We start from the raw sequence: 26,007 nt of genomic DNA on the forward strand, positions 1-26,007 counted from the left end.
GGGAGGCTCCAGGGGACTGGGGGGTGGTTCCAGGGGATTTGGGATCGCTCCAGGGGGATTTGGGGATGGTTCAGGGGGTTTTGGGGCTGTTCCTGAGGATTTTGGGGGAATCTGGGAGAGGTTCCAGAGGGGATTTGGGGCTTTCTGACAGGTTTGGGTGAATTCTGAGGGGATCTGGGCAGGATTTGGGGCTTTCTGAGGGAGTTGGGGAGGTTCCAGACAGGATTTGGGGCAGTCCCAAGAGCAATTAGGGACGTTACTGAGGGATTTTGGCAAGTCCTAGAAGGAATTTGGGGAATTTCAGGAGGATTTGGGGGAATTCAGAGGAACTAGGGAGGTTCCAACAGGGATCTGGGGTCATTCCCAGGGGATTGGGGGTGGATTTCTGGCTGCATTTCCATTTCTTCCCCAGATTTCAGGCTTTTGCCCAAAATTTCATGTTTTTCCAAGAATCTGTGGATTTGTCCCTCGGTTTGGGTCTCATTGTGAAGAAGCAGAACATTTTTTAGATTGAGGGTGAATTCTGGGGGGTCCCTGGCTGGATTTGGGTGTTTTCCATGGGGTTTTGGGTGGGTTCCCAATTGAATTTTGGGATTTTTTTCCCCAGAATTTTCAGGATTTTCCCCAAAATTTGGGTACTTTCCCCAGGATTCTGGTCTCACCATGGGTTTGTCCCAGAAGGGGAAACTTTGGGGGAGGTTCTAGAATGGATTTTAGGGATGCTTGAGACTGGATTTCGGTTTTTTCCAAGGATTCTGGGGGGTTTTCCCCCCAGAATTTTAGGATTGTCCCCAAAATTACAGGACTTCTACGGATAGAAATCTATGGATTTCTCTCTCACCGTGGGCTTGTCGTAGAATAGGAAGCTTTGGTGGATTTGGGGTGAATTCAGGTGGTTTCTGGTTGGATTTGGGGTTATCTGAGGCTGGATTTTGGTTTTTTCCCCACAAATTCAGTTTTTTTCTCCAGATTTGGGGATTATTTCACAGAATTTGAGTTTTTTGCCCCTGTCTCACATTTGGCTTGTCATAGAAGGGGAAGCTTTGGGGGGGTTCCTGGTTGGATTTTGGGAGTGTTCCCAATTAGATTTCAGGGATTCCTGATCGGGTTTTGGGGGAATTCCTGCTTGTTTTTTTCTCTCAGGATTTTGGATTTTTTTCCCACAATGTCAGGATTTCCCCTAGCATTTCTGTCTTACTATGGGCTTGGCATAGAAGGGGAAGCTTTGGGAGGTTCCTGATTGGATTTTCGGGGTGTTCCCAATTAGATTTCAGAGATTCCTGATGGGATTTGGGGGGAATTCTGGGTTGGTTTTTTCCCTCAGGATCTTTGGGTTTTTCCCAGAATTCCAGGATTTTCCCAGGATTTCTGTCTCACCATGGGCTTGTCATAGCAGGGAAAGCTTTGGGGTGTTCAGGGTGAGTTTGGAGGGATTTCAAGTTGGGTTTTGGGGATATCTGAGGGCAGATTTGGGCGGTTTCCCCCAGAATTCCCGTTCTTTCCCAAGATGCCAGAACTGCCCCAGTCTCTGTCTCCCGTGGGCTGCCGTGGAAGGGGAAGCCCTGCAGGGAGCGCGGGGCGTTGGTGCCGCTGCTCATCTCCTCGGAGGGGACGAAGGCCTGGCCCCGCAGGCGGAGACTGCGCCGCACCAAAATGTCCAAAATCTGCCCAAAGGGCCAGAAAATGGCGCCCAGGGACTGCTCCAGCTCTGGGGACAGAGGAAACACAGTGACACTGGGGACACGGGACACCACAGGGACACTGGGGACAGCCACGCCAAAATGTCCAAACTCCACCCAGACTGGGAGAACACGGCCCAGAGGGACTGCTCCAGCTCTGGGGACACCGTGAGAATGGGGACAGCGACAGGGACAGCAGGGACAGGAACTGCTCCAGCTCTGGCAGCAACGGGGACAGGTGACAACGGGCACAGGGACAGCTCCAGCTCTGGGGACACAGGGACAGAGCGAGGGGACAGACACTGCTCCAGCTCTGGGGACACAGGGACAGGTGACAACACAGACAGACACTGCTCCAGCTCTGGGGACAAGGACAGGTGACAACACAGACAGACACTGCTCCAGCTCTGGGGACAGGGACAGGTGACAACACAGACAGACACTGCTCCAGCTCTGGGGACACAGGGACAGGTGACAACACAGACAGACACTGCTCCAGCTCTGGGGACAAGGACAGGTGACAACACAGACAGACACTGCTCCAGCTCTGGGGACACAGGGACAGGTGACAACACAGACAGACACTGCTCCAGCTCTGGGGACACAGGGACAGGTGACAACACAGACAGACACTGCTCCAGCTCTGGGGACAGGGACAGGTGACAACACAGACAGACACTGCTCCAGCTCTGGGGACACAGGGACAGGTGACAACACAGACAGACACTGCTCCAGCTCTGGGGACAGGGACAGGTGACAACACAGACACTGCTCCAGCTCTGGGGACACAGGGACAGGTGACAACACAGACAGACACTGCTCCAGCTCTGGGGACACAGGGACAGGTGACAACACAGACAGACACTGCTCCAGCTCTGGGGACACAGGGGACACAGGGACAGGTGCCAGCGGGAACAGGAACAGCTCCAGCTCTGGGGACACAGGGACAGCTGGCACAGGGACAGGTGACAATGGGGACAGAGAGCGCTGCAGCTCTGGGGACACACAGGGCACAGCCTGAGCCCCTGGGGACACCCAGGGACACTCTCAGCCCCCCAGCGTCCTTCAGGCTCTTCTCCCCCAGGCTGTTGGTGCAGATGCTGTGGTCGGGCCGGGGGTCCTGCCCCGCCATGGCCGGGACCCCTCTGTGGGGACAGGGGGGCTTCAGGGGGCGCCGGGGGGGCTGCGACCCCTTCACCCCCTGGCACCCCCTTCAGGTGCCCCCAGAGCCCAAATCACCCCAGACCCACCTGAACCCCCCCAATTACCCTCAGAGCCCCCAGTTCCCCACAAAATTGAACCCAGACCCACCTGAAACCCCCCAAATCCCATCAGACTGCCCCAAATCCCCCTCAGACCCCTCAATCCCCCCCAGACCCTGGGAAATCCCCTCAGACTCCCCCAAATTCTCTCCAGACCCACCTCAGAACCTCCCAGATCCCCTCAGAACACCCCAGTTTTTCTCACAATCCCCTAGAATCTCCTCAGACTCCTGCAATTCCCCTCAAAACCCACCTGAGAACGCTCCAGACCCTCTCAAGCCCCCCCAAAGCTCCCTAAAGCCCCCTCAGACCCACCAAAGCCCCCTCAGACCCCCTCACGCCCCCAAACCCCCCGCACAGCCCCTGTTTCCCGTCCATCCCCCCAAATCCCCCGTTTCTCCTCAGGCCGCCCCAGGCCCGCCTCAGACCCGCCCCAAACCCCCCCGGTTTCCCCCGGCCCCCCCTCAGCTCCCTCCTGCCCCGCCCTCCCCTCACCATCTCCCGCCTCCGCCGCGCGCGCCGGCTCCCCCAGCCAATAGCGGCGCGCCCCGCCCCGCCCCAGCCAATGAGGGCGCGGCTCCCCTCAGCGCCGCCCGCCTCCCCGCGCCGCGGCAGCCAATGAGCAGCGAGCCCCTCCGGGCCGGGGCCGGGCCGGGGCCGGGCGGGTCCCGCGGGCGGCGCGGGGAGCGCGGGGGATCCGCGGCACGAACAAACTCCGCGCTTCGGGAAAGCTGCACCGCCGCTGGGTTTGTGACAGCGCCGCCGGGAGCCGCTCCCTGGGAGTGACACGCGTGCCTCCGGCAGCCCCAGAGCCCTTTCTGTCTCCCTCTCGAATGCGCGTGTGTGCAATGGCGCCGCGGGTTCGTACATATTCATTCCACGGATTTCGCCTGACGTTTGCTGCTCGTGTTTTTTATTAGCAGGGGTTCCCGGGTTGTTCTGCTCTGTTTTCCCGCAGCAGCCTCTCCGCTGCTGCAGAGTTCAGCCCCGTATCTCTGTCCCTGGCTGCAGCAGTTTCTCCGAGCAAAGGCTCGGTGCGAGAGCGGCGCTCGGAGCACACAGCTGTGTGTGCGGGCTGCAGCCTGCACCCCGAGATGTGCATTGCCCCTGCACCGAAATGGATTCCTGCTCTGCAACATCTACACTCTGTCCCACCGCCCCAACTCCTTCCCTGCCCACCCAAATCCCCTTTTCCCACCCAGAATCTTTCCCCATCCTGAATCCCCCAATTCCCACCCCAGCCCCCCTTTTCTTCCCAGCATTGTACCCAGGGTCTCTCTGCAGACATTGCACCTGGAGCTGCCCCAGATAAACCCCAAATAACCCCAAACAAACCCCACTGTGCCTCGGGACTGGAGTGGGTTTGGGGGAGGTAGGAGTTGGGGGGGTCATAACTCCAAACGATGGGCACTGGGGGAGGTTTGATCCTAAAATTTGGAGTTTGGGGCGGTTTGACACTCCAGGGTTTGGGATTTGGGGGGACTGACCCCAGGATTCAGGATCAGGGCAGTTGGACACCCCGGATGTTTCAAACCCCAGGATTTGGGGTCAGGGGGATTTAACCCCAGCGTTTGGGAACTGGGGAGTGTTTGACACCCCAGGATCTGGGATTTGGAGGGTTTGATCCTAAAATTTGGGGTTCGGGCTGGGGGGGGGGGGAGGCTGAGATCCCAGAGTTTGCTTTTGGGGGTGTTTGATCCCCCCAGTGTTTGAACCCCCAGGATTTGGGGTCGGGGGCAGTTGACCCCAGGATTTGGGGTGTTTGACCCCAATGTTTGACCCCCCGGCTTTGGGGTCGGGGCTGAGATCGGAGCCATTCCCTGGAAACAGCGGCGGGATCGGGATGGGGAACAGGAATGGGATCGGGATGGGGAAGGGGAGAGACCGTGAGCCAGTCGCGGAGCCCAGTGGCAGGGAGAGACCCCGCCGCAGTCCCGGCACGGCCCCATGGCCACAACCGCGGCCCCTCCGCAGTGCCAGCCCCTGGCGCAGTGCCAGCCCCTCGGCAGGCGCTGAACGGAGCCTCCCTCAATGGCAGCCCGGCGCAGGCCGGAGCGGAGCCATGGCCAGAGCCTCCCCCATCGCCGGCCCGGCCCCTTCAATCCCTTTTCGGGGCGGCTGCTGCCGCTCGCAGCCCATTGCTGGCGGTTCCGAAGGGCTGCGGGGAGCCTGCCCATGGCGGGGGTGTTGGGGTGGCCCCAGGGCCGGCCCGAGGGCCGAGCGGGGATCGAGAGCCCCAAAGCCGAGGGGCTCCTGGGGGTGCCCAGCTCCTGCCGCCCCCAGCCCAAAAGAGATGCTGGCCAATCAGAGCGCGCGGCGCTGGTGCCGATCCAGTTGCCGGGCGGGAGCTCGGCGCTTGGGCCCCGCCCGGCGATGTGCAGCCAATCAGCGCCCGGCGCGGCTGTGACTCATCGGTTGCCGGGCAGAGCCGCAGCGCCCAGCGCTCGCCGGCAGCGGAATTTGGGGAGGGGGGAGGTGACCCTGGGCATGGGGATGGGGCGTGCGGGGGCAGCCGGGGCCGCACTGGTGGCACTGGTGGTGCTGGCAGCGCCCCCGGCCGCGGGGGGAGCGGGGGGCGCGGGGAGAAGGGGGGCGGGGCCCCAAATTAAACCAAAGGGGGGTCGGGACCCCCAAACGGAGCAGGAGGGGCTGGAACCCCCAAACCCAAACACGGGGGAGGGGATTGGGGATGGGGGAACGATGGGGAAGGGGCGGGAGAGCAGGGCAAAGAGGGGGATGGGAGCCCCAAACAGGATGAAGCCAACTTGATGTGGCCGCCTTTAGACGTGGATGGAGCCAAAGGCAGCCAAAGGCAGCCAATGCTTTTCCAGCCCGTCTGATCCCAGCCTGTGCAACCCCGGTGTGTGCAACCCCGGTGTGTGCAACCCCAGCGTGTGCAACCCCAGCCTGTGCAACCCCGGTGTGTGCAACCCCAGCGTGTGCAACCCCAGCCTGTGCCATCCCAATCCATATGATCCCAGTCCATGTTTGATCCCAGTCCATATTTGACCCCAGTCTGTGTGGTCCTGCACACACACCCAGCATCTGGAATTCCATATCCCAGCAAGGAAAACATTTTCCTGTCCTCGAACTTCCTTCCTATACTCTCAAGAAATGATAATAAAATAAGAAATCAAGAAATTATAATTAAAATGTAATGAATTATAATAAAAATGAAATATAATAATTTTGACTCTTAATTACAATACTCCAATAATGAGTCAACCTAAAACAACAACTAGTAATATACCATTATCCATAAATATAAATAAGCAAATTATATGCCAGGAAATACCTGTTGAAAGTTTTAACTCAGCAGTTAATAGACTTTAGATAAAAAATATCTAAGAAAACTAACACACAATCTAACAAACCTTAGTAGAACAATTCATATTACAAACATACTAAACACAAAACCCAGCACCACTAGAATTTCTCCTACATTTTAACCAAACAATTAAACTTTAATAACAACCTTAACTACTCTAAAACAATTCAAATTATGTTTTTTAAATTTAATTGTGGGTGAGTGGTTTTATCTGGATATTGATTTCTGATTGTTTGGGTCAGATGATTTAAAAAATGGGATTTTTATATTACATACATGCCACCCAGCCAGCCCCACACAATCCCCATCCCACCGCTCCCAATTGGGATCCCACTGCTCCCAATCCCCTTCCAACCCCATCTCACCCTGGTGGCTGTGGAATGGAGTGAGATTGGCCTGAGATTGAGTTTTTCTGAGGTGGGAACAAGCAATTTGAAGTGGGACTGAGCCTTTATGGGTTAAAATTCAGTTGTTTTCAGTGGGATTTGAGTGGTTTTGAGGTGACAGATCCATCCCTCTTGGCTTTTGGAGGGCAAAGAGAGGAAGAACAGAAAAAAATTAAAGCCAAACCAAAAGGAGAATCAGGCAGGTGTGTTCCCAACAGGGATCACAGGGAATGTGGGTCACCAGGGCTGTGCCCAGTGTGGCTCCTGCAGTGGGGGATGGAGCTGGAGCAGCGCACGAAGCTCTTCCCGCACTCGGGGCACTCGCAGGGCTTCCCTCACCGGTGCCTGCGTTGGTGTCGGGTCAAGTGAGAGCTCCTGGAGAAGCTCTTCCCACACTGGGGACACTCGTAGGGCCTCTCCCCAGTGTGGATGCGCCGGTGGGTGACGAGGGTGGAGTTGTGCCTGAATCCCTTCCCACAGTCTGGGCAGCAGAAGGGCCTCTCCTCTGTGTGACTCTGATAGTGCCGGAGGAGATGGGAGCGGATCCGAAACTCCTTCCCACACTCGGAACACTCGTAGGGCCTCTCCCCAGTGTGGATCTTTTGGTGCAAAATCAGATTGGCGCGATGTCTGAATCTCTTCCCACACTCCCCACACTCGTAGGGCCGTTCCCCAGTGTGGGTCCTCTGGTGCTGGATCAGGTGGGAGCTCTGCCTGAAGCTCTTCCCACATTCCTCACACTCGTGGGGCCTCTCCCCAGTGTGGATGCGCCGGTGGGTGACAAGATGGGAGTTCTGCCTGAAGCCCTGCCCGCAGTCGGGGCAGCGGAAGGGCCTCTCCTCTGTGTGCGTGCGCTGGTGCTTGAGGAGATCAGAGCTGGTCTGAAACCTCTTCCTGCACTGATCACACTCGTAGGGCCGTTCCCCAGTGTGGCTCCTCTGGTGGATTATCAGTTCAGAGTTCCACCTGAAGCTCTTCCCACACTCCAAGCACTTGTAGGGCTTCTCCCCATCAGGAACCTGCTCATGGACCACCAGCTCCAAGCTCTGGCTCCATCTCCGGCCGCCTTCCCGGCCCAGGCTGGCTCTTTCCCCTTCAGATCCCCGCCAGCTGCGTTTGCAGCCCCTCCTCGTGCGGCATCTCCGGGGCTTTTCCTCCCCGTTGGCTTCCTGCGCCGTGGAGCCGCTCAAAACGGCCTCTGCCACGAGGTTCTGCCGCGGGGATTTGTCCTCCCTGCTCTCCATGCTCAGCTCCTGCTCTGGGGGAGGAAGGACAAGGACAGGATGGCATTTGCCTCCGGGCCACAGGCAAGGGCAAGGAGATGCCCCCAGGCTGTCCTGCAGCCGGGGCCCTGCTGGGCTGGGAGATGGAGCAGGAGAGAGGGGAAAGGGGCACTGACTTCCTCCTCACCTGCCTCAGTGTTCAGGGACATCTTCCTCTTCCTCACAGCCTCACAAGAACTGGCAATGGGAAATCCTGGTTTGGGAAAAACAAGGGATGAGGACGATGAGTTTGAAGGTCTTTCTGCCCAAGTGCATCTCTACAATTCACCGGCCATCTGGGCTCCAGAAATATCTCCCAAACACCAAGATTCAGCCTTGGAAAAGCCTCCCAGGAATTTCCCGTACCTGCTCCCTCCTCTCAGGTGTTCGGGGTTCCCCCTGTCCCAGCTGCTGGGGTCACGCTTGCATTGGGGGTCCCCCTTCTCCTTGGTGCCCGCCCTCCCCAGCCTGCTGGCAGTCCCAGCAATCCCAAAAGCTGCCCCCTCTTCGCTCCCCATTCAGGGATGCTGGGGCTTTTTGGGCTCCCTTTTGGGCTCCCTTCTCCCCTCATGCTCTGCTCCGGGCTGCAGGGGCTCCAAGGAGTCCCCCCTGCCCCTCTCCAGCCTCTGCAGGCTCCCGCCCATGGCGGCGCTCCCCCCTCTCTGGGCTCCCCACTTTGGGCTCCTGGGGGACACAGGGCTCTGCTCCTCCAGGCTGCCTCTGCCGCCAGCCGCCACCGCCACCCCCCGATGTCCCCCCGAGGGGCCTTTTCCGCTCAGCCTTGCACTTCTTCATTCTCCAAACATCCCCCCAAAAAATCCCAACCCAGGCACCCCCAGAATATTTGGGCTGAGCTCCACCTCTCTGGGCACCTCCAGACTTCCCATGTGCCTGACCCTGGGACGACCTGGAACACTTTGGACCCCCATTCCATCCTTTCCCTGCCCCCAGTCCCATCCTTCTGCAAAACCAGAGATGCCCTGAACTCCCCCTTCACGAACAACCCGGGTGTACCTATGCCATGTCCCACCTTTTTTGGGAAACCCTGGACCCCCCTTTCCTGGGCTCCAGGCCCCCTGGAACTCCGTTCTATCTCTCCCCGTCCCTGCCCCCCATTTCCGTGACCCTGAGCCTCCCCTGCACCCCCATTCCTGAGACCCCAGACCCCCTTTTACCCCATTGCCCAGCACTGAGACCCCCCTGCACCCCCTTATCCAGCAGCAACTCAACCTTTTCCCGGCCCCCCCCCCCCCCCAGCACCCAGCCCCACCCTTTTCCCTGACCTGGGCCCCCTGGGCCCCCATTCCTGCATTTCCCAGCCCCCAGACGCCCCTTTTTTCACTCCCAGTACACCCTGGCACCCCCTTTCCTGGGCACAGGATTCCCTGCACACCCCATCCCAGCTCTCCCAGGCCCTGCACCCCCTTTCCTTGACTCTGAGCCCCTGAACCTCCTTCCCAGCTCGGCCAGCCCTTCAAGTCCCCCTTTCCTTGGCCTCTTGACGCCCCTGGATCCCCAGTCTCTCACGTTCAGCCCCCCAGCTCCCCGATCTCGCTGTCCCCCCAGTTCTGCACTCCCTGCAGTACCTGGCAGCGGCGCTGTCGCAGCCCGGCCCTGTCGCCGCGTCCTCTCAGTGCCCGTTCGGGCCCTGCCCGCCCAGCCCGACACGCTCGACTGCGGGGGACACTCCCCTGTGCCCGGGCTACAGGAGAGCGGCCGGGGCTGCCAGCCCTAAACCACAGGAGCAGCTGGCAGACGCTGCTGCAGGAAGAAAGGGCCCACTCTGGGCAGGGGAAAGCCAAGGTTTATTTCAGGGCTCAGGGCAGCTCTGACCCTCAGGGCAACCTGCTGCACACAGCACACACTCAGCCCCTGCACCAGATTGGAAAGGGGGGAGCAAACAAGGCAAAGATACATCCAACAACCAATGGGGGAAACGGGGCTGTGCAAACCGGGCAGATGGACATGAAGGAGCACAAATGAGGAAGCACCTTAAGGGAGGGCCCTGACCTCTGCCCAATCACTCCACGCCCCTGGGGGAAGATTCTGGAAAGAGGGGAAGGGAGGCCGAGGGATTGACAGGGGCCCAGGGAGGAGACTGGGGAATGGCTCTGCAGCCACAGGGAGGAGGGAAGGCACTTGGGGCAAAGCATTTTCAGGAAAGAAGCGGGGCTACATCAGGGAATCCATTGCACACTGAGAACAAGGAGAATAAAACACAATACAACACGGCCCGGGGTCCCCCAGTCCGTGATTGTGGGGGACGTGGATGGGACCCCTGGGAGCGCTGGGGCAGCGAGCGGGGCCGGATGGAGCCGCAGAGAGCGGGGATGGTGGGGGGAGCTGAGCTGGGATATTGGGATAGCCAGGGCTGGGATATTGGGATAGCCAGGGGTGGGATATTGGGATAGCCAGGGCTGGGATATTGGGATAGCCAGGGCTGAGATATTGGGATAGGCAGTGCTGAGATATTGGGATAGCCAGTGTTGGGATATTGGGATAGCCAGGGTTGGGATATTGGGGTATCCAGGTCTGGAATATTGGGATAGCCAGGGCTGGGATATTGAGATAGCCCGGGCTGGGATATTGGGATAGCCAGGGCTGGGATATTGGGATAGCCAGGGCTGGGATACTGGGATCACCAGAGCTGGGATATTGGGATGGCCAGCCCTGGCTCAAGGACAGGAACGGGCCCGTGGCCGACAGTGCCCTGGAGACGGGGCTGGTACAACCAGAGCGGGGGGGACTGGGGGGAGCCGGGGGCTGGGCTGGGATCTGTGGGAATGGAGGACTCTGAGGGGCTGGGATGGGATCTCTACGGCTACGAGGGGTGGGATTTCATCTCCTTCCAGCTGGGACCCGGGAGCTTTGCAGTGTCCGACGGTGCCACCTGGATCAGCCAGAGGTGCTGGGAATGCAAAGGGATCATGGTGGGGCAGATGAAGCATTCCCTGGGACACAGCTGTGTGGAACAGCTCCCAAAATCCATTAGACATGGTCAGGAGGCTCTGGAGCACAAAGGTGGGTGTGGGAGGAGGAGGGGAGTTCCTGTGGGAGTGCGGGATTGAGGAATGGGGGCCTTGGGAATGCAGAAATTTCCATGGAATTTCCATGGCCAGATCTCAGTCTCATCCCAGCCAGGTGATAATTCCATGGATGGATCTCATCTCAAGCCATAGCCATGGGAATTCCATGGGGAAATGATTTGAATGGATGACCAATGCAATGCCAGCAGTGCAATGAGCCATAATCCCTGCTGGGATTTCATGGGACATGGATGCCAATGCTGTGCCCAGGCCGGCTCTGCTGTGCCCGTGGCAGCGCCAGGGGAGTGCCCTGTGCCTGCCCTGAGCCCAGCAGGAGCCTTTCCTTGGCTGCTGTGTGCCCTGCCCGGGGCAGGAGGGCACTGCCGGAGCGGCTTTGGTGGCCCCGGGCACCCGGCCGGGCTGCAGCCGCTGCAGGGGCTCCTGGGGAATGTTGCAGAGCAAAGCTGAAAACAAACAACAGTTTCTGGAGGGGATTCTGCCCCTGGGCTGTGCTGGGAGCCCAAGGGCAACAGCCCCAAGTGCTGGAGCTCAGTGTCCCTCAGCCAGGCCGTGTTCCCTGGCTCTGCCCTGTCCCCTGTCCCTTGTCCCTCAGCTGTCCCCTGTCCCTGTCTCCTGTGCTTGTCCCTCAACTCTCCCCTGTCCCTCTCCCCTCTCCCTGTCCCCTGTCCCTCTCCAGTCCCTGTCCACTGTCCCCTGGCTCTCTGAGGTCAGAGGTGGCAGCAGGACCTGGGGCGGCCCTGGGGGAGAACAACCCTGAGCCCCAGCTGGGCCAGTTGCCCCAGTTCCCCCCAGGGGTGCCCAGGTCACTCCCAGCATGGGCCCTGTGGCTCCCAGTCACACCCAGTATGATCCCAGTCACTTTCACTTGCATTCAGTAGAATCCCAGTCACTCCCAGCATGGTCCCAGGTGTTAACATTCACCCCTAGGATGGTTCCAGCCTCTCTCAGTATGGTTCCAGTCACACCCAGTATCATCTTAGTCACTCCCAGTACTCTCAGTACAATGCCCTTTTCCCCCACTATCGTCCCAGTCCCCCAGTATGGTCCCAGTCCCCCAGTATGGTTCCAGTTACTCCCAGTATAATGCCAGTCCCTCCCAAATAGTCCCAGTATATTAATCCAGTAGCTTCCTTTATGGTTGCTCTGTGATCCCAGTCACTCCTGGCCTCACCCAGTATATCCCAGTTGCCCCCAGTGTGCTTCCACGCACTCCCAGTTGCTCTCAGTAGCTTCCACCATGATTCCAGTTGCTCACAGCGACTCCCAGTCACCTCCAGCATGATTCCAGTTACTCCCTGTATATCCCAGTTGCCCAAACATAGTCCCAGCTGTTCTCAGCTTGCTCCTAGTGACTTCCAGTATGATCCCAGTATGACCCCAGTCACCCTCAGTGTGGTCCAAGTTGCTCCCAGTATGATCCCAGTTGTCCCCAGCATGGTCCCATTTGGTCCCAGGATGATCCCAGTTGCCTCTAACACAGACCCAGTCACTCCCAGTATGATCCTGCTCTGATGCCACGATGATCCCAGTTGCTCCTAGCATAGCCCAGTTGCTCCAGTCGGATCCCAGTTGCTCCCAGTTGCCCCTAGCACAGGCCCAGTCATTCCAAGTGTGATCCCATTCTCCCCCAGCATGGTCCCAGTCAAAGCAGTCACCCCCAGTATGGTTACAGACACTCCCAGTATATCCCAGTTTCTTCCATTATTATCCCTGTTGCCCCAGTTCTGATCCTTCTGGGTCCCAGTGCTCTGATCCTGCTCCCAGTGGATCCCAGTCCTGGGCGTGGTGGATTTTGCTTCTGTTCACACAGGTGAAATAGGTAATCATGCCTGTCACCGTTTCTTGCAAGCCTTTGTTTCATTGGGTGTGCTCCAAGAAGTAAAAACTGACAATGGTCCCACATTTATATCTCAAAAATGGGCCACATTTTTAAAGCATTGGGATGGATGTTCCTCACATCTTTGGAATTCCTCACTGTTCCACAAGTCAAACAATTGTTGAGAGGGCACATCAGACATTAAAATGCATTCTTGATCAACAGAAGGGGGAGTAAAGGTCACACCACAGATGAGGTTGAACAAAGCTTTATATGTTCTTAATTTCTTAAACAGCTCTGCTGCAGAACCCTATCCACCAATTTTTAGGCATTTTTCAAATAACACACAGGCAAAACTGAAGGAAAATCTCCCTGTTTTAATTAGGAACCCTGAGACAGGACAAATTAAAGGTCCTTTCCAATTAATAATTTGGGGGAAATGGCATGTTTGTGTTTCTAGAGGTGCAGGAATTAAGTGGGTCCCAGCCAAAACGTCAAACCCTCTCTCACCCCAGAAGGTGCTGGCGAGTCCCAGCCCGCAGCAGCGAGTGCGCAGACGTGAGCCCAGCAGAGGGATCCCGGGGCACGCCTGACGCGCCTCGTTCATCGGGGAGCCTGCAAACTCTGATTGCATGCTAGTTATAGATGTGTCAATTGTTGGTTTCGTAGAGCTGATTTTTGGCAAATGTGTGTTTTTTGTTTTATCCCCTCTATTAGACTTTCAAAGGTGAAATCTTATTTTAAGGTCAAAAGCAAAGTTTTTAAATTGATATATATGGGAGGATTTTTTGCCAAAAATTAGCTCATGAAAAGGATGGAGCAAAATCAAATGTTACACTAGTGTTGGTTCGTTTTAATTGCTTCTTGTAGTACAGATTTTCCTGTGGAACAACCAAAATCAAATGTTTGGGTGACCTTAGCCAGGGCAGCAGGCTCAAACACCATGTGTTTGCCTAACTTGGAACCAGAAAAGCCTTTCTCAACCTGTCTAGTCAGTGCCAGTAAAGGATTTGCCTGTGATCAAAAAGCAATTCAATAGTATGGCTGGTGAAATTGACAATGGGAGCAATCCTGTATTGAATTGGAACATTTGGGCGAAAGAAGATCCCAAAGCAGTGTCTGAAGCCCAAGAATTAGAAATTCTTGGTCCTTTAACAATGGATTTCTGCCTTATGTTTACAGCTAATGATTGGCAAGAAGGTGATCCTCCAAAGTACAAAGTTACTCCCCATTGTTTTGCATACAGAAATTCAAGTTGTTGGTGTAATTATTCAAACAGTTGGGATGTGCTTTCCGAGGCTGACCAATATCCACGACAATTGTCAAAAGGATGTTGGTTCATTGGTGGAGATAGGGCTGGGCAGGGCATTCCATCACGCCTTGAAGGTGGCCCATGTACCACTGGAATGCTCACTGGGATAGCCCCTACTGCTAAAGCAGTCATTAAGAAGAAACATAGGGAACAAGATCTGCTCATCATTATGATGAGAACTGTAAGAGGGATTTCATGCCTTGGAATGCTGCCAAAAGGGTTTCAGCAGGTTTGTTTTTACCCCAGCTGGCTTCAGCAATGGCATTGAAACAATTAGATGGGGCTGGATGTTGGCTGAGTAAACAAACTAATGCCACATCCACTGCAATCAGTGATATGCTGACAGATGTTAACAGTGTTAGACATGCTGCCCTTCAAAACAGAGCAGCAATTGATTTTCTTACTGGCACACGGACACGGTTGTGAAGAATTTAAAGGATTGTGTTGTATGAACCTGTGTGATCATTCTGAATCCATCCACAAAAGCATACAAAAGCTGAAAGATTTGGCAACTGAAATTGAAGAAGATGGTGGGTCCTGGTTAGGTGATTTGTTCCAAGAATGGAGCTTTGCACCTTGGCTAAGGGAACTTTGTAAAATAGGTTTGTATGTGTTGGGTGTTTTGGTGGTGATACTGGTAGTAATTCCTTGCATACTTTGGTGTGTGTGACAAATTATGGACAAAACTATCAAAGAAGTTTCTATCATACAGGAGAGAGAGGTAGGAAATGGATTCACAGAGAGTTCTTGAAATCTCACAGAGATGGTGGATGAAGGTGTAGACATGGAGGAAAGTTTTGAATTAAGACCTTGGAATTGACGAGACTTTTGTGAACAATGTCTTGTAATTGTTATCAGACATGACTTATACCCTTTGAACTGACTGGACTTTCACTGCATTAAAATTGCTGTGTTGTAATATAGTAATGCTTAGTGCAAGCAAAAAGATGCTTTAAGCTAGTAATAAGCAGATATATTATAGTACAGCTACAAAACACAATGTAGTTAATAAATGACATGGTTATGAAGGTTTCTTTAAGGTGAACTGAGAGGGGGAATTGTGGGAATCCTTAAAATCAGAGGGTTTTGGGAAAGCTGCAAAAGGCAGTCCTCAGAGACAGCAGAACTGTGATTATACAGTAGCCATAAGATTGGTCAACAGAGAAATTAGGTAAGAAGTAGAAAAGTAAGGCCAAATAAAATAATGGTTTGTGTATTAATGCTTGGCTAGAATAACTCCCTATGCTACAGAAAAGTATATCTAGCGAGATATTAGGAAGTTCTAAGCTGAATAATGGAGCTCTGTGCATTGTGTTTAATGCTTAGACGCAGGTATTGTATTTGAAATAAGCAAGCATTGTTTTAACCAAAGGTATGTGTGCTTATCGTGGTTGGATGCAACTGCTGTCAAATATGCTTTTGCTTTGTGTGATTGGTCAAAAAACTTATAGAGTTGTAACATTAATTTCTTAGTCTGCTGCCTGGCATGTGAGCTGCTGGCATCTTCCCATTGTCATAACCATGTAACGAGACTGATGCTGGAAAATAAAACAGCTCAAGGCACGTTCCTCAGCAGTCCCGTCCCGTTCGGGATTTGTACACAGCCCCGGCTGGCGACAGAAATCCTTTTAGGGCTGAGTTTTATCAAGTTCATCTTGTTAAGCTCTATCACTGTCCAAAGGAATTTATATCAGATTTCAGTGTCATTTAATCTGAGGTATCATAAATTTTACGAGTGAGCTGTTCAGTGTTTTCCTTTGTTGCATTTTTTCTGTCATAAATACATTCATGTTTGTATTCCTGTTTTTATAGCCAGCTTTTCATATGCTTTACCATCTTTTGGTGTAATTATCTACAAGACACGTGTCGTTTCAGGATCCCTCCTTTGTTCTCTAGCTGCTCATGTATCTCTTAGACCAGACTACCCCTCTAGCTGGGCTCTGCACTGGGGCTCCATGGTTTGACTCAGTGCTGTCTCATGATTTTTAAGTATTTTTCAGAGTTCCAGGAAATGATGTCTCAGCTTTGTCAGAAGCCTCCTCTAAACTGATGGTATTATGACATCTACTCTAAGCAATCAGATGCAGTCCCAATTGTTATTACAGAACCACCCCAACAGTTTGCTGTGTTTAAAGCATCTCTATGCTGAGGAAATTCTGGAGGAGACAGCTATTGGATGATTCATCAGTCTTTCACCCCTAGACCTTTACTCCTAAGTGCTATTCTTAGGAGCCTTGTTTAAAATTACATATAGGGAATTCTCTCCAACTTAGAGCTTGGGTGGTGGCCAGGCCTTAACTCTACCTGGAGAGGAATTAGCCAACAGACCCAGATGTTTTCTGCATCAAAACTAGATTTGAGTTGCTTTGACTTTGCAATTTGACCCTCCATACATGACAGTTGAACTATTTTTAAAGGGAACTTGGGAATTATGATCTGGAAATAATTATCCAAGTCCCCACTGAATCGAGGTTTGTCAGCTGTTTGCAGACTCTGGGGTGATGGTACATTATTTCAGAGATTGCTATTTATTTCATTCCACCTATGTTGTTAGTTTTGTCTGCTATTTGAAATATTCCTGATCGTTGTATCCAAATTATTCCTAATTGCTCTAAGTTACTTGTCCACTACATGTATTATTTTACTATGATATTTTTTCATACTCATAAAAGACATGCATCTCATTCTTAAAAAACAAAAAAGGAGAGGAATGAATGCCTTAAGAACATTCAAATAATGCAATATGTACATGAGAAATTTGGACGACTAATCATTTTGAATCATGCAATATTTACATTAGAAATTTGGAGAAAAGATCATCCCATCTAAATCCCAGTGGAGTGTCCCACAGGGAAGCCTAATTGATTCATTAACTTCAGGAGAAGAGATGCCTGTGTTTTATCACCAACAGCTCAAAGCAGTCACCTGTTCATTCCATCAGATACTGATCAGCTCTGAGGAAATGAGGCCCAGTGGAAAGAGAAATAACCTCATCCCCTTGCAGCCTTTGTGGCCAGAACAGGAACAGGAGTAGGACTGCCAAGACACAGCTGTGCCTGGAAACTGACAGAGGCAATTGGCCAACAAAAGCCTCATGGCATCATCATGGGACAGTGCTCCTCCCAACCTTCTTCAGTTCTTCCCTGTTCCAGCTCCAGGAGGACATTCAGTGATGTCCAAGATCAACATTTCCAGCTAATGGACCTTCTCCTACTTCTCAGCTAATTGGAAACAATGGTCATTTCTTTCCATTTCCCTAAGAGACATTGGACATTATTCTTTTGTTTGCTCATGCTGCAAAACCCTGTGTCAATGACTTGACAGAACTGGGTAAGTTTTGTTGATTGTAATTGGTCTTTTATGTATCTTGTCCCACATCTAACAGATAACCAGTGATAACCTTCATGAGATCATACCCTCCCAAGAGTGAGCTGTTTCAACATCAGAACATAGGAGCCTTTTTTAAATGAACAAAAAGGGGGAGATGTCATAGACAGGTAGAATAATGATAAAAGAAAGGCCTTATGAAACCAGGCCTTGTTCTGCTATATTAACAGCTGGCCTGTCATCTCTTCTAAGTACAGCTAAGCAGTCACAAGTTCCCATGTGAAGTTATTTTGAGAATGAGACTTGGTGACCAATCTGATCTGAGGGTGAAAAACAAATGCACCTGCAAGAACAAGGGATTTGTCCCATGAGAATCAGTGAAGAGAATAGGTAACAATACAAACAATACAACAGAGAGATTTGATGCACAAGTAAAATATATTTTATTATCCAACAGAATAATTGGCATAACTAATAATAAGAAATCTATTAACTAACTAAAGTGGCACATTAGGTTTGTCAAACTGTATAAAATAAGTTGCGTGAATAAAATAAAGAATTCTTCTCCAGCTCAGCTGGGTTCTCTGGGATTTTGGTTCCTCCCTTCTTTCAGGCTTTGGCTTCCCCCTTCTTTGGGGCTTTGGGTTCCTTCTTCTTTGGGGCTTTGGTCTCTCTCTTCTCTGGCACTTTGGCTTCCCCCTTCTTTGGGGCTTTGGGTTCCTTCTGTTTTGGTGCCTTGGTTTCCTTCTCTGGGATTTTGATTTCCTTCCTCTCTGGGCATTTGGTTTCCTTCTTTTCTGGAGGTTTGCTTCTCTTCTCTGGAGATTTGGTTTCCTTCTTTAGGATTTTCAATTCCTTCCTCTCTGGTGCTTTGCTTTCCTTCCTCTCTGGGATTTTGATTTCCCTCTTTTCTGGAGGTTTGTATTTCTTTTCTGGGAGTTTGTTTTCAATCTTCTCTGGAGCTTTGGTTTCCTTCTTCTCTGGGAATTTAGTTTCCTTCTTCTCTAATAATGCTTTGGTGTCCTTCTTCTCTGGGGCCTTGCTTTCCTTCCTCTCTGGGAATTTGGTTTCCTTCTTTTCTGGATGTTTGTTTTTCTTTTCTGGGAGTTTGTTTTCAATCTTGTCTGGGGCTTTGGTTTCCATCCGCTCTGGGATTTTGGTGTCCTTCTTCTCTGGGGCCTTGCTTTCCTTCTTCTCTGGGGGTTTGGTTTTCCCCTTCTCTGCTTTTGGAGGTTCCTTCCCCACAGAGACACCCTTCTTTTCTTTCTTCTGCTTCTCTTTCTCCTTCCGCCTCTCTTCCTCCGCCAAGGCTTTTGTCTCCTCCTCAAGCTTTGGAGCCGGCTGCTTCAGCTCCCTTCTGCAGACAAAACAGAAAACATGGCTGAGAGTCAGCACCAGAACCTTGGGCTCACTCGTCCTGGCTGGCCCTGCACTTCATTCCTTGACCCTGAGGCCAGGCAGCAGTGCCAGGCCATTTCTGTGAATTCTCCTCAACCCACAGAGGTTGGGAACATCCCAAGGGAGGGCAGTGGTGGAAGGGCACCTCCAGGACCAGCCAAGCCTGAGCCTTGCCATCAGAAGGGCTTGACTGTGCAAGCTGCCTCTCCAGGCACAGCCAGACACCTCCAGCCCCCTGCCAAAGGCTGATCCACCAGCTCTCTGCGCTGTGCCTGAAAACGCCCTTTGTCTCTTGACTTCCCAGTTTCAAGCAGAGCACAGAGTGCCAACGTCTGCTGATCTCTCCTGCAATTCTTACTCAGCTCATTCAGCTCCCTTCTGCCTGGGCAGAGCTGAAGCAGGATTTCAATGAGTTCGGATTTCAGCTGAGGCTTAGAAGCAATTCACATTGATCAGGATGTCAGTTAGACAGGCAGACCACAGGTTAATGATGATGAGATGCTTCAGCCAGAGCTGATTGTTATATTGTTTAGCATGATGAGCTTCTTGATAGAAGGAAGTGGAGTAAGTGAACTGTTAGAAGAACACCTTGAAACCAGTAGAACAATGGTTAGCACCTGGGCTTTATGTCAATCAATCACTAAGCAGGGGACCGTGGATGGTGCCAGAGGGTCACAGAGACCTGATGAAGACATTCCTGACTTCATCCCTTAAGACCACTGGCCCAATTCGAGACCACCGACCCAATTCCAGAGAAGAATTGCGCAGGTGTGAAGGACTAATGACCTCATTTTAATACAGAGTGGGGAGGGAAGGTGCTGGGTTGTGCACATCTATTGTATGTAAGATCTTGGGAAATAAAGAGAGGGCAAAGAACCTTGTACAGCGCAGTCACACCTTGTAGGGACGACTCTGGTGCCGCCCGCCGGGGTTAATAAACATACCACTTTCTAACTTCAATGAGTTAGAGAGTCTCTGTCTGTGAGCCTCGGTTTAACAACTCATAGCCTGATCCTAAATGAGAATAATCCCATCAGTCAGAAAGCAAAGGCTGCAGGAACTGCTCTCCTGCAAGACAGGCTCTTGTCAGCCAGATTTCCTGCTGGAAGCCAGCTGTGACCAAGCCAGCTGGTGCTGTCTGCCATGGAAACCATCTGAAGCAGCCCCGTCCCTCTCCTCCCCATGAAACCAACTTCAGCCTGGCCTGAAGGAAGTCCTGATGCACAGGCTTGCTTTAAGCAGCCTCCACTCCCAGCTCACACTTTGCCTGTGTGTCCTGAGCTGGGCTGCCCTGCTGGAGCAGAGCTTCTCCTGTGCTTGCCCACTGCTGCAGCTGAAGGGGAGCCCCAAGGACAGGAGCTTTTATGGCTGCTGCCCCACCATCAGGAGAACCCTGGCAGATCAGCACTGCAAGGACTTCATCTGTGGCAGCACCAGCACCCAAACCAAGGTTTGGTCTGTGCCCCACGCCTGCCCACACCACAATCCCACTGTTTTGGTGAAGAAGGAAGATGATGAAGAAGATGCAACACAACACCATGGAGCTAAAGACACCTCTAGAGGCAGTGCCAAGGCAGGGCCAGAGCCCAGCTCCCTGCAGGCAGCATCTGAGGCAGGAGGGCTCACCACTAAACTAGAGAAGAAGATGCTCTGTCCCAACAGAAGAAGGTGCTTCCTCTCTTGGGAGCCAGGGAGCCAAGAGTGGCCATCCCTGTGCTGCTTCTGGCCTTTGCTATGCAGCACCTCTGAGCACAGAGTCCTTGGAGCAGGGAAGCCCTGCAGGGACAGTAAGCCATGGAGAGCAGGAACCCATGGAAGGCTTACTCACCTCTCCCTGAGAGGTGCCCCAGAGCCACAGTTGATCTCCTGGGGGCTCGGGGAGCAGCTGGCACGTGAGGCCTCCCCGGGCACCAGCACCTCAGAGCTGGGGCCTTCCTCCACGTGGCACAGCGCCGTGGCACTGGAGATGCTGTTGAGGTGGCCAGAGAAGGGCAAGGAGACCTGCTGGGTCTCTCCTGGCTGCAGCACACCTGACACTGGCAGGATACTGGAAGCCTGCATGGAAGACAGGAGAGATGGAGATGTTGAGCATGGAAATGGATGCAGAAGAGCAGCTTGGAGCAAAGTGCAGCTGCAGCCAGAGGGGCCTATTCCCCAAACACTGCCAGAATCACCCTGATCTCATCCTGCATCCATGCCACTGACCAGTGCAGGGACCATGGGGAAAATCTCCTCCCATCCTCACGGGTCAATGCATTCATGAGTACATGACATGAAAGTGAACTGGGATGTTGTCTTGGGTTGAAAAGACAGGAGCCTGTGAAGGAAGGCAAAAGCCTCCTGTGAAATGGAGAAGGTAAACCCCCTCCCTCTGAATTATCACAACTTCAGAATTAAAAAAAAAAGCTCTCAGGCAAAGATATGGGAAACGGGAATAACAGTTCTTTACTGGAAGAAAGAAAAAAACAACTAAATAACAATGTAATTTAACACAAGCAAAACAACCACTGGCAGAGTGAGAAAAACCTGGCACCCTGAGAAGTCAGGGTGCTGATAGCAGTCCAGCCAAATGGTGGCTGCTCCTCCTGGAGCGGCGATCTGCAGAAGGGTGTAGATCCCTTCCGAAAATGCGGCGAAGGAGCAGCTGGGCCTCAGTTCCTGATTCCACTCGGAAATCCAGCGAAGAAGGCTGTCTGTGGTCTCAGAAGTGCTTGTTTTATGGTGGCAGGGATGCTTGGCTCCTCCCTCTGGGTGGAGCATCTCCCAATGGGATGATGTAACTAATCTTACCAGCCACAGTGAGTAATTCAATACCCCATTAGCAGGACATTGTCTTCCTGGCAGTGTCATTGTTCTTGGAAGAGATAAGAAAAACTGCCTAACCCCCAACAGATGGCAAAAAAAGAATACATGCTTATTTTACAAGCCAGGACATTATATAGCCCATTAGCAGGACATTGTCTTCCGGGCAGTGTCATTGTTCCTGAAAGAGATAAGAAAAAACTGCCTAACCCCCAACAGATGGCAAAATAGAATACATGCTTATTTTACAAGCCACGACATTATCCACCCCTTATTCTATTTCCATCTGTGTCACAATGAAATCTTATACTCAGTTTTCACTTAAGACCAGGTTTCCCTGTGGTACACAACGGGTTTCCCCATCTTTCTGCATTACCCACCAAGTGTAACCAGGTCCTTGAGCAAAAACAATCCCACGGATGGGTTTGTCTCTGCCTGAGGTGGGATTAATCCAGACAACAATACCCTTCATATGTACCACAGGGACTTTATCTCCATCTATTGTGTGCAAGGGTTCAGACTGGGCAGGGCCAGCTCGATTGATGGACCCTCGGGTGTTGACCATCCAGGTTGCTTTTGCTAGGTTATTTTCCCAGTTTCTAAATGTTCCCCCACCAAGTGCCTTCAGGGTAGTCTTAAGGAGTCCGTTGCACCGTTCAACTTTGCCAGCAGCTGGAGCATGATAGGGGATATGATATATCCATTCGATACCATGTTCTCTGGCCCAGGTGTTGATAAGGCCGTTCTTGAAATGGGTGCCGTTGTCAGATTCAATCCTTTCAGGTGTGCCATGTCTCCATAGGACTTGCTTTTCCAGGCCTAAGATGGTGTTCCGGGCAGTGGCATGAGGTACAGGGTAGGTCTCTAGCCATCCAGTGGTGGCTTCCACCATGGTCAGCACGTAGCGCTTGCCTTGGCGTGTCTGGGGCAGTGTGATGTAGTCAATCTGCCAGGCCTCGCCATACTTGTACTTGGACCACCGCCCCCCATACCACAGGGGCTTCACCCGCTTGGCCTGTTTGATGGCAGCACACGTCTCACAGTCGTGGATAACCTGAGAAATACTGTCCATGGTTAGATCCACCCCTCGGTCTCGTGCCCACTTGTAGGTGGCATCTCTACCCTGATGGCCTGAGGCATCATGGGCCCATCGAGCTAGGAATAACTCTCCCTTGTGTTCCCAATCTAGGTCTATCTTTGACACCCCTATCCTTGCAGCCTGATCTACCTGATGATTGTTTTGCTGCTCTTCATTAGCTCTGCTTCTGGGGACATGGGCATCTACGTGGCGAACCTTCACAGGTAGTTTCTCTAACCTGGTGGCAATATCTTTCCATTCTTCAGCAGCCCAAATTGGCTTTCCTCTACGCTGCCAGTTAGCCCCTTTCCATCTCTCCAGCCAGCCCCACAGCGCATTGGCTACCATCCACGAATCAGTGTAGAGGTAGAGCTTTGGCCACTTCTCTCTTTCAGCAATGTCCAGAGCCAGCTGAACGGCCTTAAGTTCAGCGAGTTGGCTTGATCCACCCTCTCCTTCAGTGGCTTCTGCGACCTGTCGTGTGGGGCTCCATACAGCTGCTTTCCACTTCCGTTTCATTCCCACAATGCGGCAAGAACCATCAGTAAAAAGAACATACCGTGTTTCTTCTGCCGGCAGTTGGTTGTATGGTGGTGCTTCTTCCGCTCGTGTCACTTCTTGTTCTTCTTCATCAGCGAGACCAAAATTCTCACCTTCAGGCCAGTTTGTAATTACTTCCAGAATCCCAGGTCGATTCAGGTTTCCAATACGGGCGCGCTGTGTGATGAGAGCAATCCACTTGCTCCATGTTGCACTGGTGGCATGGTGGGTAGAGGGAGTCTTTCCTCTGAACATCCACCCCAGCACTGGTAGTCGGGGTGCCAGGAGGAGTTGTGCCTCCGTGCCAATCACCTCCGAGGCGGCTTGGACTCCTTCATAGGCTGCCAAAATTTCCTTCTCTGTAGGAGTGTAGCTGGCTTCAGACCCTCTATAGCTTCGACTCCAGAATCCTAATGGTCGGCCTCGAGTCTCACCAGGCACCTTTTGCCAAAGGCTCCAGGACAGGCCATGGTTCCCAGCTGCAGAGTAGAGTACGTTCTTCACATCTGGTCCTGTCCTGACTGGGCCAAGGGCTACAGCATGAGCAATCTCCTGCTTGATCTGGGCAAAGGCTTGCTGCTGTTCAGGGCCCCAGTGGAAATCGTTCTTCTTGCGGGTGACCAGGTAGAGAGGGCTCACAATCTGGCTATACTCCGGAATGTGCATTCTCCAAAACCCTATGGCGCCTAGGAAAGCTTGTGTTTCCTTTTTGCTGGTTGGTGGGGACATAGCTGTGATCTTATTGATGACATCGGTGGGAATCTGACGCCGTCCATCTTGCCACTTCACTCCAAGGAACTGGATCTCTCGAGCAGGTCCCTTGACTTTGCTCTTCTTGATGGCAAAGCCGGCTTTCAGGAGAATCTGGATTATTTTCTCTCCTTTCTCAAACACTTCTGTTGCCGTTTTCCCCCCACACAATGATATCATCGATGTATTGCAGATGTTCTGGAGCCTCACCCTCCTCTAATGCAGTTTGGATCAGTCCATGGCAGATAGTGGGACTGTGTTTCCACCCCTGGGGCAGTCGCTTCCAGGTGTACTGCACGCCCCTCCAGGTGAAAGCAAACTGAGGCCTGCATTCTGCTGCCAGAGGAATGGAGAAAAATGCATTAGCAATATCAATAGTGGCATACCACTTCGCTGCCTTGGACTCCAGCTCGTACTGGAGTTCCAGCATGTCCGGCACAGCAGCGCTCAGTGGTGGTGTCACTTCATTCAAGGCACGATAGTCCACAGTCAATCTCCATTCTCCGTCAGATTTGCGCACAGGCCAGATGGGGCTGTTGAAGGGTGAGTGGGTTTTGCTGACCACCCCTTGGCTCTCCAGCTCACGAATCATTTTGTGGATGGGGATCACGGCATCTCGATTCGTTCTATACTGCCGGCGATGCACTGTCGAGGTCGCAATTGGCATGAGCTGCTCTTCTACCCTCAGGAGTCCTACTGCAGATGGGTTTTCTGTCAGTCCAGGCAAGGTGTTCAATTGCTTAATGTCCCCTGCCTCTACAGCAGCAATGCCAAAAGCCCATCTGAGTCCCTTTGGGTCTTTGTAATAGCCGTTCCGGAGGAAGTCTATGCCCAGAATACACGGAGCCCCTGGGCCAGTCACAATGGGATGTTTCTTCCACTCCTTCCCAGTCAGGCTCACCTCAGCTTCCACCAGGGTCAGTTGTTGTGATCCCCCTGTCACACCAGCAATGGAAACAGGCTCGGCCCCCACATGTCCCGATGGTATTAGAGTACACTGTGCACCAGTATCCACTAAAGCGTCATATTTTTGTGGTTCTGATGTGCCAGGCCATCGGATCCACACCGTCCAAAAGATACGGTTTTCCCATGCCTCTACCTGGCTAGAGGCAGGGCCCCTCTACGCCTGTTTATCCTTCTTTCCTGGGGCATATGTCTTGGAGGTTCCCTCAAGGGGATCAGACATGTCATCATCATCATCATACCTGGCTGTTCGGCTACGGGCAACTGGGGCTGCTTTCCTTTTCTTACCTTCCTTCAATTCACGCACCCGTTGTGCCAGAGCAGCAGTAGGCTTCCCATCCCATTTCCTCATGTTTTCTCCAGACTCACGTAAGAAGAACCACAACTCAGCTCGTGGGGTGTACCTTCTCTCCCCAACAAGGGAACGTCTGCGTTGGGTACCAGGGCCTCTAATTTGTACAGCTGAAATTTGGAGGAGGTCTTCCTTAATCTCTTCCCTGAGTTTCTTGCTGCTTTCCTCTATTTTGTCTTCTAGTTCCTGCAGTCATGTTTCCACAGCTGCAATTCTGGCATGAGTCGGGCCATGTACAGCATCCGCATATGCCCGAAGTTTCTTCGCCATATCGAGTACAGTCTCATATACCTCCTCCCGCTTCATTATTGCTAGAGCAGAAGCGTATTCAGGTGGCCCAAGTCGCACCAGTTTCCTCCACATTACAGGTGTGCATGGTACAAAGTCCGGATTCCTAGTTGTTACATCGTCTGAAAAAATGATCTCCACCACTGCCATCTCCCTCAGGCGTTGGATCCCCTGTTCTATGGTCTTCCATCGTGTCTGCTGAACATAGAGGTCATCGGCACACACAGATATCTCTGTGCCACGCTGTCCAGGACCCGTTCCCAGAGGCTGTGAGGCCTAGCCCCCCTCATCATGCCTTGGTCGATGACGGGATCATGTGACAGGGATCCCAAATGCCTCGCTTCAGTGCCATCCAGAATGGTAGCCTCCCCTGCCGCATCCAAAAGGCGGACCAGCCAACTAATTATAGATTCGTCG

At 52.7% G+C, this 26,007-nt stretch overlaps 3 protein-coding genes and 1 long non-coding RNA gene across 4 annotated transcripts in view; 1 reads left to right on the forward strand and 3 right to left on the reverse strand.

The window, feature by feature from the left end:
- Positions 1-26,007, forward strand: part of LOC135292692 (zinc finger protein 135-like) — a 52,793-nt gene that overhangs the window by 11,331 nt on the left and 15,455 nt on the right. The window lies entirely within an intron of this gene.
- On the reverse strand, positions 6,991-7,707 carry LOC135292673 (zinc finger protein 436-like; the record flags this gene model as incomplete). Its single annotated transcript, XM_064406782.1, has 1 exon — positions 6,991-7,707. A coding segment is annotated over one exon (717 nt), but the record flags the coding sequence as incomplete, so codon positions are not given.
- The window catches only part of LOC135292790 (uncharacterized), a 28,503-nt gene continuing 10,286 nt past the window's right edge, over positions 7,791-26,007 (reverse strand). The window contains exon 3 of the long non-coding RNA XR_010354955.1: positions 7,791-7,913. This is a non-coding gene — a long non-coding RNA (uncharacterized LOC135292790). The remainder of the gene's footprint in view (positions 7,914-26,007) is intronic.
- On the reverse strand, positions 17,839-25,572 carry LOC135292674 (muscle M-line assembly protein unc-89-like). The gene is made up of 3 exons (XM_064406783.1): positions 25,540-25,572; positions 20,646-20,872; positions 17,839-18,776 (listed from the first exon to the last, which is right to left on the reverse strand). Exons 1-3 carry the CDS (start codon positions 25,570-25,572, stop codon positions 18,029-18,031), a joined length of 1,008 nt encoding a protein of 335 aa, XP_064262853.1. The 3' UTR covers positions 17,839-18,028.

Source organism: Passer domesticus, unplaced genomic scaffold, assembly GCF_036417665.1.
Source record: "Passer domesticus isolate bPasDom1 unplaced genomic scaffold, bPasDom1.hap1 HAP1_SCAFFOLD_44, whole genome shotgun sequence".
NCBI lineage: Eukaryota > Metazoa > Chordata > Aves > Passeriformes > Passeridae > Passer > Passer domesticus.